A 14,083-nucleotide genomic window follows, 5' to 3' on the forward strand; every position below is an offset into this window, starting at 1 on the left:
ATTAACTTTGTATGCATAAGTTGAAAAACTGACCTTTTTAGATATGTTGATATGGACATTTGTCTTTGAGTAAATAATGTAATCCTGTTGTATTCCTAAAACAGCAAGTCCGTGGGGATATTTGCAGTGATTTTTGACACTGAAAATGAGTGATTAGACTTGGGGAAGCAGCAAAAGGAATTGAGAATGAAACATTTTGAGTATTTATGTACTGAAGTAGGAGAGGAATAGAGGACAGAGGTGCTTAGTTCCGGTAAAAACCATGGCATTGTTTTTCTGGAGTAGGTTACTGCTAGCAAACTTCTGTATAACGTACAGGAAAATGTCCTGTGAAAAAGCTGAGAAGCAATACAGAAGAATTTTCATAGCAAGGACTGAGTAGTAGAGGAGATTATGCTGGAAAAAGCAAAGCCTTCAAATGTTTTGATATTAGGAAAACATACTAAGCATCTTTTCTTAGCATCTTCTATGTAGAAAAACTTAATGGGTTAGTCAGTGGTTTCAAGTGACACAATAATCTTGTTTTCCCTGCAAGGTTAAGAGAACTGTCTGATGTAGCAAAAATGCAAGTTGAAACTCTGGAGGCACGCCAGCAATACAGAGATAAAGAGGTGGAATCTCTTAGAATGCAAATTTTAGACTATCAGGTAAAATTCAACCTTTATTAACACTGCAGTTTGGATTTTTTTCCCTGGAGTGAGAAGAAACGAAGTAATTTTACAGTGAATTAGGAAACTGCAAAAGCATTTCAGAAGGATCTTGGCAAGCTGGTCCTTGTAGTAGCCATACCCTTTCAAGAGTTCTATATTACATTAATTATTCCCTTCTCCATTCTTTCTAGCTGTACAGCTATTACAGATCATGAGCTTTTTTCCATGTTATTTACATAATATTTATTCCTATATGATTAATAGCTCATGGTCAATATTTAAATATGATGTCAGGAAAGTTTGACCGTTTTTCACAAGACAAGCAATGACCTGTAAATCTTGAAAATTTGCAGTAGACTTATTATATTGCTTTGTTATTAGCTGAAACAATTTCTTGGGATTTGTTTTCGTGTTGTAGAATGGTTTGAATCCCTAAATACAACACTTTTGTCAGCTTTTACATTACCATATTATCTAAATTTAGGTACGCATTTCTTCCTCATTTCTTCCGCATTTCTTGGTATTTTGGAAAGATACAATTTTTAAGATCAATATCTGAAAAGGTGTACTTCTGAAACATGGCTGTAGAAACAATAGTGGAAAAATAAAAAGCTGGTTTTAGAGGCTAATTCTTGCTCTTATCTGTGGAATAAAATACATGCAATATATAAAATACAGAAAAATAATAGCTTGTTTATATTTACATGTACACTGCGTTAATGTATTCAAAATGAAAAATAAATTTGTTCTATATATTTTGTTCTTAGGCACAGTCAGATGAAAAAGCAGTTATTGCAAAACTGCATCAACATATCATAGCCCTTCAAGGCAGTGAATCTGTTGCTGTAGGCAAATTGGAGACGCTTAAATTGAAACTACAGAAGATGGAGATCCATAATCTCCGTTTAGAGCAGAAGCTTGATGAGAGAGAGCAAACCTTATATTTTGCCAGACTGGAAGGAAGGAATAGAGCCAAACATCTACAACAGACAGTTCAGTCTTTGCGGCGACAGTTTAGTGGTGCTCTGCCTTTAGCACAGCAAGAAAAATTCTCTAAAACAATGATTCAGCTACAGAATGACAAACTGAAGATCCTGGAAGAAGTTCAGCATGCCCAGCAGGAGCGTCGAAATGCAGAAAACAGAGCATTAGAGATGGACTTAAAACTGAAAAGTTTAGAAGAATTAGTAAGTGCATTGAAGGATACAAGAGGAGCTCAAAAGGTTTGCTATTTTACAGCTTGAATAGCTTTACAGCTTGAATAGCTAGAATGCATCTGATCTGCATTTAAGTTACGTTTCAGTTCAGCTTGTTCCCTAAATGTCTGTTTTGATGTAGAACTTAATGATTTCAAAATACACTTTGTCAGAATATGACAGCTATCATTTTTTGGTTTTCTATTTTAAAAAAGTACTACATCATTAGTTATTTTTCCTGTAAAAGTCAGCACAGTCACATTTACTAATTTTCTTTTCTGCCCAGTTAAGTGGCATAGGAAGTAAAGGCTAACTATGAATTCAGTTATATTAGATTGAATTAAATTATAAATTGAATTAAATTATGAATGAAATTAAATTAAACACAGAGTAGCATTCTGAAGTTCTGTTCCATGAGCTTGCATTGAAATCTTCACTACAAATCCATGTCTTTTTAAATAAATGCAGGGGCAATAATTTAGGCAGCATGGTCAGAAATGTTATTATACTTATGTAATTCTACTTAATCATATTTTGCTATTGTAAACAAAGTTGCCTTGAAACTTGAATAAGGCTTTCTCACTTCTCTTCCAGATCACTCTGTATTATATAATATGGTTATATCTGTCATGACTAAAGGTGTCTGCATGTAAGCAATGGTTGGAGCGTTCTTGGCATGTTTTAATTTTAAGCTAGTTTTCAAATATTTTTCTAGAGCATTTTGACATAAATATGTCTGTTATTCTTAGTACATGTGCATTTTTGAATACATACAGTTTTTAATGGTTTTGAAAATCTTTTGCTGTTTGAGAAAAGTCAACCAAACTTCTTGCATGTTTTTTTTTGTTCAGTCTAGACAGATGCATAGGGTATAACTTAGTTAGGTCATCTGAAAATTATTTGCAATGCACTTCTGTCAGTGTAGGGAAAACCTATTACCTCTCCAGTTGTCTGTTGCACTTTTCAGTCATGCCTCTTGCAGTTTCACGCTTTTGCCATGCCTCCTCGCTCAAAAGAAGTGAAGAAGCTTAAAAAGGCAGAACCTCTTTCTTCCTGTTGGTTGGATAAGTGCCATACTGCCTCAAAGTCAAAGAGTGTAACTGCATCTAGTTGGCCTGTGGGCTTGGTAAATATAACAGTCTATCATTCATTATTAGGTAATTGAATGGCATATGAAGATGGAGGAACTCCATCTGCAGGAACTTAAACTCAATCGAGAGTTAGTCAAGCAAAAGGAAGAGGTGAAGTATTTGCGTAATATAATTTCTGAATATGAACATACAATCAATAATCTGGAAGAAGAAATTGTACAGCAGAACAAGGTATGTATTTCTGCATGCTATTAAAAACCAGCCTATTCCTTATTTCACTAAGTGATTTTAAAAAGGAAAATTCTTTGTAGTAAGTTTTTAACATAGATGTTTGTGTCTCAGTTCCATAATTCTTTTTAATAGCACATTTGAGTATTTTACATTTTGGTATCTTTCTTTTCTGTTTAAGGTGGTTATAAAATTCCCTTTGCCTTCAATAGATAACACACTTTTATCAAACATTTCTTATAGTTTCATGAAGAAAGGCAAATGGCTTGGGACCAGAGGGAAGTAGAACTGCAGCGCCAGTTAGACCTGTGTGATCATCAACAGAATGAAATACTTAGTACGGCTCTAAAGGTACACGCACTGAATTAACTAAAATAGACTCATAAGCACGTTTTTCAGAGCTGTCAGATTACATGAATATGAATCTTTCCGTGCAGTTAGAAGAGGCTACAGGATCAGTTCCGGACCCTAGTTTGCCACTCCCACAACAACTTGAGTTGGCTTTGAGAAAGATTCGGGAGCATATTCGAACAATCCTAGAAACGAGGGCAACCTGCAAATCACTGGAGGAGGTAATTAAATGTATAAATTATCATATAAAGGGACAAAGTTTGTATTTCTATGTCCTTTTATTTGTTTTTATATAATAAATAACCTTTTATAAATGTCACTCATATGTGTCCAATTCCTTAGAAGTATTTAACACAGAGAAAATGTAAATAATGCAATCATACTATGACTAAAATGAAATATTTTTTCCATTGGAACAAGTTATTGGGGAAAATTTTTTAATATTTTAGAACATTCGTTTAGTAGGGTAAGATGCTCTTGCTGTACAAAATTCAGTTGACTATAGCTAGTTAAATTTAGCAAGTGTAATGTAAAATTTAACAACTAGCATAGCAAAATCCTTTTATCTTGGGTTGCTACATTGAAATTCTGTTACAGAAGATACTTTGTGGTTCTTAAGAAATCTGAAAAACACCAGCTTCTTAATTTGGTAGCACGGAATGAATTGTTTAAGTGTCTTGTGCCAAGCTAATAATACATAAAGACAATGTAATGATATTCTGGGGCTTTTTTCATTTAATAGTAATTCCATACAGCCAGAACTGAGTGCAAAACGTTTTGTGTTTATAAGTCCATTTAGATAAATCTTTCTGGTACATTTTTTAAAAAGTAAGATCTTTTTGCAGTGCTCGAATTCTGGAAATGCAACAATTGCCTTTCGTTGCAGAAATTAAAAGAAAAGGAAGCTGCTCTGTGGAAAGCTGAACAAAATGTTTTATCAAGAGACAAAGTTATAAATGAACTAAGACTGCGATTACCTGCAACATCAGAAAGAGAGAAAATAATGTCTGAATTAGGCAGACAAGAAGATGATCCAGAGTACCATCATGCCATAAAAATTGCTCATCAGACCATTGCAAATATGCAAGCAAGATTAAATCAAAAGGAGGAAGTGTTAAAAAAATACCAACGTTTGCTTGCCAAAGCAAGAGAGGTAGTTAAACTTTTTGCACAAAATTTCTTCCATTTCTAAGTTGTTTTAGTTGATTCTTTGTTGATCTCATTGCTAGTGAAATCTTAAAAAGTTTCTGACCTCAGAGCTAATGGAACAGAGACCATTAGTAATTTTTTATGTAGAAAGTTCATCTAGAATTTTTTAAGTTCTTAAAATAGGAGGCTTACTTAGTCAAGAAGTTATGTATATGATGTCTGTCTAGCAATTAAATTAGTGTGACAGGAAGAAAATTAAAATTCTGCTGTGAGAAGTGGTCTCAGTATATTGTATATTTATATGGGATTTTCCAGTACTTGCAACAATGGTCTCTGGACTGCATCTTGGAGTGAATTTGAAACGTACAGGAAAGACATACATTTATGGAAAATACGCTTCTTAAAGCATTTTTTAAATTAAAGCATATTTTAAAGCATAAACAGTATATCTAAGCATACTTTATATTATTTGAGCATACTTTATATTCTTTATTCCTTATACCTTTAAAGCATATTTTAAAGCATAAACCTTGTGTCTAAGAGGTTCTTCAAGACTAAACGTGCGTCAGTTTTAGTGTATTTGGATCAGAAGCACATTTCCAAAGCAGACTTCCTATCATCTTCACTTAGCGTGCTTTGGTTAACATGTGTAGCTATTTCTTCTGAGAGAAAGCAAGTTTTTTGGTTTGGAACTAAACCAGAAGAGGCAGTCTGAAAATGAGCCTACAGTGCTCTTTCTGCTAGCAGACATTCAATCCACAGGGTCACACTATAGTCTGAAGTAAATAGACCTGAAAAGTACAAAAAAGTATGGATATCACTATCCATATTGATCGTCATAGTTGGTGAGGACCAACACCAACTGTTTTGCCTTCTAGCTCCTGTCCTACTGCACCGTGCTACTTGCTACATAGCTTAAAACTGCAATAGTAGATTTTTTTTTTCCAGTAGTGTTAAAAAGGGAAAAAAAATCATTGATTATAGCAAGAAGAAAATAATTTTTTAAATTGCCAGAATTAGAGGAAAATTTGGGGAGCAATATTGAGCAATGAGTGAGCAATCAACGTGAAGGTACTGTAGTTTCATGCCTTTCTGGAATAGTGTGCATCAGTAGAGTTACATTTTTATTTTGAACTAACAGGAACAAGAGGAAATAGCAAAGAAGCATGAGGAAGACCTTAGAGTTCTACACCAGAAGTTAAATTTGCATACTGACAATTCCCTTAATAAATTCAAACAGACTGCTTTGGTGAGTTATGTGTATTTGTGGGATTAGTGAAGTTGTTCCCAAATTTTTTAAATTATTGCTCAACAGAACAGTTTTGCAGTCAAAAGTAAGTAGTAAATGCTGACAGGAAAAATAAATGGGTGGTTGATACAGAATTGTTGTATTATTCTTAAGAGAATTCACAAGAGATGCATTAGAAGTCAAGTGTAAAAAACCAAACTTACCACCTTAATATATATGAGCATTTTTCATATCATCCTAATTTATGGAGACTTCTAGGAGAGAGGTATATTTTGTTTTCTGTTATTTTCATTCAATCTGTGGTTATGTTAAACTAACCCATTTCAATACAAATTTTCTCTTGACACTTTATGATAAGGTGAAACCTTATCCAGAAGGTTTCACAGAAACTGGTTATTCTGTGGATCATTAGATGCATAAAGTTCTTTTCAAACCAGTGTGACTGCTTTCTCTGTGGACTAAGAATAACATCTCAGTAAATAAACATGTTAGATATTAATGCTTGGTTGTATTCAGGATTGAGTTTCAAATGCATCACTAATGCTTACCTTTGATTTAAAGCTTAAAATGTTTATCACATGTATTTGTTCTGTTTTACAGGAGTTAGTGAACAAGACTTCTTTATCACTTTCCGACAACAAACATTTTCTCCGCTTAGCTGAAATGGAGCAAACTGTAGCAGAACAGGATAATTCTGTTGCTGCACTTGTTGGAAAATTAAAGAAAACATCATCTGATTTGGAGAAACAAAAACAAATTACCGTAATGAAAATCAAAGAGTTTGAGACTATCAGAGCACAGTAAGTTTTTAGACTGTTAGCATAAGTCACAATTGGATTGGATCAAGCCAGTTATGCATTGCTGCTACAGGACCGGTTTATCAATTGAACGTGTTTTTGCTGAATTTAAAAAGAATTACTATGGTTGGTAACTGTAAGTTATTTTTAATCTGTAGCCCTTCATCGGGGCTAATATTGAAAAACTGCGGCTTGGAAAAATGCCTTTCAGTTGTTAACTTTGTGCCATTCAGTGTAAAAGAAAGTATTCAAGGAGTCTTGGTATGAGAGTTGTCTTTAAGCTACTGTGATACTTGCTGGTTTGTGTTCTGGGTTGTTTTTTCCCCTGATACATCCGTTTGGGCTTGCTGCCTAACAAGTTTAAACTCAGCAAAATTTAACCCCTGTTTAAAAGGAGAAAAGTATGATGCCTTGTTTACCTATTAGAGCCAGGAATTAGAATGAACAATGCTCTAATCTCATTTTGCTGATCTTCTTGAGTAATTTTTTTATTTAAAGGAGGCCTTCTTTGTTGAGTGAGTCTTTTTTTGCTGTTTCCAAATCTATGCGTCATTTACTTTAACAATAATAGGAAATATAACATTGTGCCCTTTGTTTTTTATTTGGGGTGCTAACTTAATTATTGCAGTATACCCTATTAATGCTTTTTTTTTCTTAGGCTTCAGGAAAAGCACACTGTTGATGTGGGACAACTCAAAGATGAAGCAAATGGATTGCGGAACGTGGTATCTCAGATGGAGAAGGAATTAGCAAATGTAAAAGCTGAACTAGAGGTCCAAAAAGAAGCAAATAATAGAGCACCCACAGCAACACTGAAAAACCTGGTGGAACAGCTGAAGAGTCAGTTAGCCATGAAGGAGAAGCAGCAGAAAGTTAGTCAACAAAAATTAATCCCTATGTCACATAAATGTTTAATGTTGCTTAATACTTAAGAATTCTATGTATAGAACAGCAGAATATAGGTAGAATATAATTGCATAATATAACACAGTAAAATATAATTGCCTTTTCTTGTTTTATAATGTTTTATAATGTTCATATTAGTGGCTTCTTCAGTCAAAAGAACTTGAATTTATTATTTTCAGGCTTTGAGTAAAGCACTTCTAGAACTCCGAGCAGAAATGACTGCTAATGCTGAACAGCAGATTATTTCTGCTGCATCACAAAAAGAGGCATATATGAATGTCCAGGAGATTGTTGACAAACAAACAAAGGGGCTTACGGTGAGTACTAGGTAATATCACTGTATTTCATTGTTGTATTGTTGATAATCCTGATTTTGGGGGTTTGCTGTTTTGTTTGTTTGTTTTCTTCTAGACACAGATAGAGGAATTAAATAATCAGATTACAAAACTTACAGATAACCTTAAAATGTGTAAAACCAGGGAAGGTTCTTTGTCTGATGAAAGGGATGAGTTGAACCAAGAACTTCAGAGGAAACAAAAAGCATTTGCTAAAATGTTGAGAGAGAAAAATGAAATGGAAAAAGAAAATGAAGAACTGAAGAAACGGATTAGGAGGCTAAGCAGTAGCATTCAGGTAGAACTGATTTTTAAAAAAATGTTCGATCTTGGTCAAGTTTCTGCATAGATGTGCTGGTTTTGGGGAGAAAGATTAAGTACTTTTGGCAGGCATGGAGACTTGATTTAAAATTTTATGTTTGCTCATCGGCTGGGTTACATGTGAGCTATTAACTTTTGCTGTTGGAAGCATGCCTCAAATAAAAGGATGAGACTGAAAAACACTTGCTCCTTGAAATATGTTTGAAAGAGTCTGAGGAGTTGAATTACCACTTTCAAAGCTTCTTTGAAAAATGGAATTTTGTGATCTTCCTAGCTGTCCTTAATTCTCCTTTCAGGAGAAAAGTGAAGGATTTACAGTAGAATTGTCTAATTTTTTTTTAATTCAGCTACTTGCTGCTGATTATTCAGTTTAGAGTGTGAAGTTACATTCCAATACTTTAATAATTTAAAGATAATTTTGAAAATATCATTTAGGTTGTAAACTAGTTCTAGCAATTGGAATTAAAGTCCTTATTTTTTGAGTGGAGAAAAATACTTCGGTAGTGGTCATTAAACTTTAAGTTTGTAAAAGTTTGTAATTTTTCAGAGCAAAGCTGATGAACAAAATCTGATAGATGAACTTCAGAAAAAAATTAAAAAGTTGGAAAGCGAACTTGAGAAGAAGTGTGAAGAAACAGAAAAAAAAGGTGTAAGAGAAGACAAGGTATGTGATATTTAGATCGTGGCTTTGAAAGACATCATCAGCCTAGGTCTAGGCAGTTCAACTCTCCCTATTGCCTCTAAAAAAAGCCCAACAAACCAAACTTGATCAGAAGAAAAGCAGTTTCATGACTGTAACTTCATGTCTCCCATGCTCTTTGTTACTGCTCTTACTGGTATAAAAGGGCAGAAAAATATTATTATACCAGTAACTAATGCTCTTACTGGTATAATAACGTTCCCTTTTTGTAGAATTAAAGATCCATTACAGATCTTAGAACACTAAGATTTTATAGGTAGCAGTGAAATGGATTACATAAGTGCTGTCAAATGTGCATTAATTATTAATTAATGCAGTGATAAAAACATGAAGTACTTAGGAGCAAAATGTGAATCCTAAAAGGGATGATGTCTCTATAAGTGAGTATTCTTCACAATAGTGATCTCCACATACAAGAGGTTCTGAGCAATTGGAGATGCGTTCATTTTACCAGTTGTTTTGTTTATTTCTTGCTTGTTATTTTACTACTTCAGTAACTAATTAGTGGTTTGTCATAGTAATCATAAAGTATACTGGAATATTATAGCATGTTTGTGTAATGACATTCAGACTATTTATGATATTAAATATTATTCTAGGACTGCAGTTATGCTTCCAGTTAATTTGAGACTTTTTAAATACCTGTTGCTTAGTGTCTAGAGATATTTTTCTCAAACTTGGCATTTTTTTCCTTTTTCCAAGACTTTGCATTCTGTCTGTCCCTTAGTAGCAGTAACTGTTTAGAATGAAGACAGAAAAGAAAGTACAGGGGCTAACTGGAGAAGGGGAAAGTCCAATTAAAAAAACCCAAAAATTGCTTACAGGAATATTGACTGTGATTTTTCAGTAGCCATTTGTGATCACATAGGTACAGGTGTTAATTGATGTCTAATTTATAGTTACTGAATTATAACTTTAAGTAGACATTCCATTTCTCATAGGAAAAAATAAACTAAAATGACGAATTGTACAGCTGTTCAGCAGGGGCATATAAACTCCTGGTGAGCTGCAGAAGACAGATCTGCTGTAAACTGGCATAGAAAAACACTTCTTTAATCTGTCTTCCTTACTAATGTGTAATTCAAAGTAAAAGGATGCATTGGACTAGCACCTCTAATTTCATTAAATGTGTCACTCCTCTTTTGTAAAATGAATATTAAAAGCTAAGAAAGAATTTCGTAATAACATTAAACTGCATCAGCTTTATACACCAGTCACTACAGCATACTTCAGGTATCCAGCTAGGCCTGCTATTTACCTTATGTTAAATAAGATAAATAATGTATGCCTGCTATGGCTTCATGTTTTAAATTGATAAATGAAGAATATATCATTCTTGGTTTTCTAACGTGTTCGCTTATTTTGCTTTAAGAAAAAAATTCAAAAAGAAATACATAATTTGTTTATGTGCTTCACAGACCTCCAAGGAGGAAATAATTAGGTGGGAGGAAGGTAAAAAATGGCAAATCAGAATGGAAGGATTGCGGCACAAACTAAGGGAAAAGGAAAAAGAAGCAGATGCTTTAGCCAAACAGTTGAATACATTGAAGGAAATTTATACCAAGTGAGTTGGTTTTAATAGATTCAGCTACAAAATGATGACGTAAGGGAAATCCAAATATGTTTGCCACATAATAATTATAACAGTTTGTTGTGTTTATAAGATTGATGTCTAGAATTTGAGATTGCTATTGAGATTTAAAAGGATTAGTTAACTTTCAAGCAACAGGCTACTCGTCTAGTTTTCTTTCCCTTGTAGTAGCCAACAACCTTTACTACAAGAAACTGTCTCTGAATAGAACTAATTTAAATGCTTTATTATGCTGCTTGTATATAGCATTCTGTTATTCCCATGAAACAAATAACAGCTTTATGAAGACAGGCTGTTCCTCACTGCTGCGTTATTTAATCAGATTGCTAGGACTGGATACTGTGCTACTGTTATATGTAATGCTACTGCAGTACTGACGGTTCTAGGATTATGACATGGAAGCCTTTTAAAAAAAACGCATGTGCAAACCCTCTGCAAATGTTACGTTTACTTCCATACAGTAATGGCAGGGGTTTATTGATAAAAGATGCAGAAGAGAAAGGAAACTGCGATGGTGATTGTAGCTGTTGTTAAATTGTGGTTTGAAACTGCTTCAAAACGGCATTTATTCTTAGCAAGTCTTGCATGAATTTCACCTAAAATATAGGCAAGACAAGCAAGGGGTTTACGACATGCCTGATACTGACTTAACGTTCATTGTTTTTTCCAGGTTTAGTTTTTGGTTTTTGTTTTTTTTAAAGCTGTACTGTCTATAAGGTAACCTTATTAAACAGAAAAGGGGGTGTGGTTCAGTGAGCAAATAAGTTGCAAATGTGGATTCTTTAAGACACAAAATATTTTCTCCTAAAGGAAGCAAGTTAGCAAATAAAGTTTTAACTGTAAATTTACTGGATGTTGCAGGACTGAAAAAGAGAAAATTTCTCTACAGAAAAAACTGAAAACTACTGGTGTCACTGTTGACCGTGTTGTCGGAGTAAGAGCCTCAGATAGTGAAAAAGAACTGGAAGAACTAAGAAAACGAAATCTAGATTTAGAAAATGAAGTTGCTCACATGAGGTGAGAGGCATTTTAAAAGAGTCCATAAAAACTGAAAAATCTAAATAAGAAAAAAATTTGTGAAAAAAGGTAATCTCTATTAGGCAAACTGATTCAATAAGGAAAAAAACAGATGGGAATTTCAAAAATCCTTCTCTGAGTCTGTGACAAGCAAACTTAAAGCTACTTGGGAGCAATTGTGCATGTTCAGAGAATATGCAGCATTGGTTCATTATTCTAAAAAGCTAAATAATATGAAAAACATCTGGGTCCTATTGTGTAAAATTATAATTACAGTTTAGGGTTGGTGAAAGTTACTGGAACTGCTAAGTTGCAGTTAGGGAGTGTATTCTTAATCAATGTATCCGCTATCACAGTGGATAGTGTACCTGAGTAATAGAAGCTGTACACATCTCAAAAGAGCAGATTCCTTTTGCCAAAGTAAGTACTTTTGATTCATGGGGATTAGTTGAAATAGTGCATATGGCTAACATTGATTTAGAATAACTACCCCAGTAATACTAGAAAATCCAGTCTAGCAATCCAGAAGTTCATAGGTTTTTTGCCTTAAGGGATGTTTTTCTGCATTAATAGTCATTTGTTTGTTTTGGCTTGGTTCATTTTTTGATGTAGAACACAGCAAGCAATCCCACGAGATTCTGTTGTAGAAGAATTACATTTTAAAAATCAATACCTCCAGGAAAAGCTTAATGCATTGCAGAGACAATATTCGAGAGAGACATATTCTAGACCCTCGGTAAGTTAATAATGTAACCATATTACCTAGAGGAATCTCACCTACTTAACAAAAATACTTGTTACGCATTTGGTATTCTGTGTCATTTAGCTGATTTTATTTCAAATGATAGTATTCTAGAAGAGGATATGAAATACTCAGCTTTTAGTGTTTTTAAAAAACGCAACAAAACAACCCCCCCCCCAAAATCTTTTAGTTTCTGTGTTCTACAGGGAGAAGCTGAAATATTCAGCATCCTAGCATATGTGGCAAAATAAGGGATATGCATTTTTAAATATGTGAGCTGCAACTGAGAGACTACTTGTATATTCCATATTGATTGAAAATTTGGGATACACAGAGTTTGGGGAAATACTGAGCTGCATTTCAGTTACATTAGGTGGTTTTGTTGTGTTTTGATTTTTACAAGGTTCATTATATTGTAAATATTGCATTATTGGGTTATCTTAATCTTTCAAGAAATAGGTTTAACAGTACATTCTAGGTTTCTTTATTTCCTGTTTTGTTTTACTGTCTTCTGCTTTTCTTTCATGCTTCATTCTGTCTTCAACTTGAATCAGAGTACATGTGACCAAACTGAACTGACCAGGTCTGTTCCTATCAGTATCAGTAAACAAAAGTATTCGAATTCCCTTCAGAAGAAATCTATTTCAAATAGGGATGAAATCAGACATCAGACTAATCATAGCATTATTGATGGCAATGAAATAGATGAGGAAGCAGACATGCAAATATGCATCATGCATAATGAAGGCCATGAAGCTACTGCGGATGCAAGCACAGAAGTGTCTCCTGAACAGCATCCTAAAGATAGTGAGAAATGCAAGGACACAGATATTTCTAGGGAAGGACTGAAAAACAAAAATATAGCTGAAGCTGATGAAGAGAACTGCTTTGAAAAAGAAGAAAATATAACCCAGCCTGGAAATGGAAAATTTAATGAAGAATTTGAAGAGGAGAGGAAGCAAGAAATACGCGAGCAATCAAATGTTGAAGAAGGAGAACGTGTAGAAGAGCCTTATACTGACAGAATGAGCTGCAGTCAGTCTGATTCAGGGGGGCCTTCTAATCAAGCTAATGACTATGAAGCAGAAAAAATAAAGGTCAATAATGAAATGAATCAACTGACTGCAGAGGATAAACATGAAACTTACCAAAGTGGTACAGAGGGGGTTGAAAAAAACAACAGAATTTTGTGAAATGCCCGAGGTTTGATACTGTAGCAGTTCTCTAGCATTTCTTCTGTATACATGATATAGAAATAGAATAGTTTGATCTTGATAATGCAGTGGTTTCCTGTGCATGATCTGCAGGGATACTGAAGTAGTCACCAAGTGGTCCATAAAGCAAACCCTATACTTTCATGATAGGCATGCATGTCACCTCACAAGTAAGCTACTGTCAATTCTAAAATTTTGATCCAGAAAGTTTACAAATAATCATGATCATACATGCAGCTAGTTGATGATCTTCATTATTTAAGAGACTTACAATGTGTTATTACTTACGCTAAGAAAAAAATATGCTTTATTGAAGCAAATACTTTATTCCTATCATTATTAGTGATGAATTAGTGGATCATATGGTTAATTCCATACTTACATAAGTACAAGCTGTTGATTATTGTATCATCATCAGGTTTTACTCTTTACTAGTCAGGCATAATAATTTACCATATACTTATGATTGGAATTGGCAATATAAGGTATGCAAAGCACTTTTTATGTAATAGAAATTACTAGCTTCTATGGATAAAGACTTAAGAC

The 14,083-nt window shown here is 33.9% G+C and overlaps 1 protein-coding gene across 13 annotated transcripts in view; it reads left to right on the forward strand.

Annotated features, from left to right (window-relative positions):
- CEP290 (centrosomal protein 290) overlaps positions 1-14,083 on the forward strand; it is a 56,517-nt gene that overhangs the window by 31,827 nt on the left and 10,607 nt on the right. For 8 of the 13 annotated variants that reach the window (XM_082310432.1, XM_082310441.1, XM_082310443.1 and 5 more), the window contains 16 exons: positions 536-647; positions 1,418-1,873; positions 3,004-3,168; positions 3,409-3,516; positions 3,603-3,737; positions 4,403-4,669; positions 5,807-5,914; positions 6,515-6,714; positions 7,370-7,583; positions 7,797-7,934; positions 8,029-8,250; positions 8,821-8,937; positions 10,392-10,537; positions 11,426-11,581; positions 12,194-12,317; positions 12,878-13,420. In XM_082310432.1, the coding sequence (XP_082166558.1) occupies positions 536-647; positions 1,418-1,873; positions 3,004-3,168; positions 3,409-3,516; positions 3,603-3,737; positions 4,403-4,669; positions 5,807-5,914; positions 6,515-6,714; positions 7,370-7,583; positions 7,797-7,934; positions 8,029-8,250; positions 8,821-8,937; positions 10,392-10,537; positions 11,426-11,581; positions 12,194-12,317; positions 12,878-13,420 (3,211 nt within the window). The remainder of the gene's footprint in view (positions 1-535; positions 648-1,417; positions 1,874-3,003; positions 3,169-3,408; positions 3,517-3,602; positions 3,738-4,402; positions 4,670-5,806; positions 5,915-6,514; positions 6,715-7,369; positions 7,584-7,796; positions 7,935-8,028; positions 8,251-8,820; positions 8,938-10,391; positions 10,538-11,425; positions 11,582-12,193; positions 12,318-12,877; positions 13,421-14,083) is intronic. The other 5 variants (XM_082310433.1, XM_082310434.1, XM_082310437.1 and 2 more) reach the window with 4 other exon arrangements.

The sequence above is a fragment of the Platalea leucorodia genome (genome assembly GCF_965183815.1).
Source record: "Platalea leucorodia genome assembly, chromosome: 4".
NCBI lineage: Eukaryota > Metazoa > Chordata > Aves > Pelecaniformes > Threskiornithidae > Platalea > Platalea leucorodia.